Source organism: Helobdella robusta (assembly GCF_000326865.2).
Source record: "Helobdella robusta unplaced genomic scaffold HELROscaffold_5, whole genome shotgun sequence".
Taxonomy (NCBI): Eukaryota; Metazoa; Annelida; class Clitellata; order Rhynchobdellida; family Glossiphoniidae; genus Helobdella; species Helobdella robusta.
The window spans coordinates 970,950-971,881 of record NW_008705254.1 but is presented as its reverse complement, the minus strand read 5'-3'; the positions used below and the strand labels follow the sequence as shown (position 1 = coordinate 971,881).

General features: G+C 32.3%; 1 protein-coding gene across 1 annotated transcript in view; it reads left to right on the top strand.

The window, feature by feature from the left end:
* Positions 1 to 486, top strand: part of HELRODRAFT_67782 (hypothetical protein) — a gene marked incomplete at both ends in the record, with an annotated part of 3,337 nt that extends 2,851 nt beyond the window's left edge. Inside the window, one exon of the mRNA XM_009026886.1 lies at positions 260 to 486. Coding sequence (XP_009025134.1) covers positions 260 to 486 — 227 coding nt within the window. The remainder of the gene's footprint in view (positions 1 to 259) is intronic.
* Between the last annotated feature and the right edge of the window lie 446 nt (positions 487 to 932).

Below are 932 nucleotides of genomic sequence, written 5' to 3'. Positions count from 1 at the left end.
TTATTATTATTATTATTACTATTATTATTATTACTATTATTATTATTATTATTACTATTATTATTATTATTACTATTATTATTATTATTACTATTATTATTATTATTATTATTACTATTATTATTATTACTATTATTATTATTACTATTATTATTATTATTATTACTAACCAATTTGCACTTAGCCAACATTCTTTTCGCACGCACACATACAAGCAGTAAGTAACACAGCATACCATTTCAACCGACATTCCTAACAGCCAAACCTCACAAAATGATAACCAACCCAAACTTCGCAGGATCGAATACATTCGAGGAGGCCTCCAGCTACATACAGGCTCAGTTCGAAGCGAAAAACAAGAGCACGACGAAGGAAATCTACTGTCACCAAACTTGCGCCACTGACACTAACAACATCCAGTTCGTCTTTGATGCCGTTACAGATGTTATTATCGCCAATAATCTACGGGGCTGTGGTCTATACTAAATCGGCCAATTCTGTATGGGTCTTTGTGTATACGGTATTGTATGCACATGTGGTATCTGTATGGGTATAAAATGGTATTGTATACACATGTGGTATCTGTATGGGTATAAAATGGTATTGTATACACATGTGGTATCTGTATGGGTATAAAATGGTATTGTATACACATGTGGTATCTGTATGGGTATAAAATGGTATTGTATACACATGTGGTATCTGTATGGGTATAAAATGGTATTGTATACACATGTGGTATCTGTATGGGTATAAAATGGTATTGTATACACATGTGGTATCTGTATGCGTATAAAATGGTATTGTATACACATGTGGTATCTGTATGGGTATAAAATGGTATTGTATACACATGTGGTATCTGTATGGGTATAAAATGGTATTGTATACACATGTGGTATCTGTATGGGTATAAACATCTGGTATTTAGG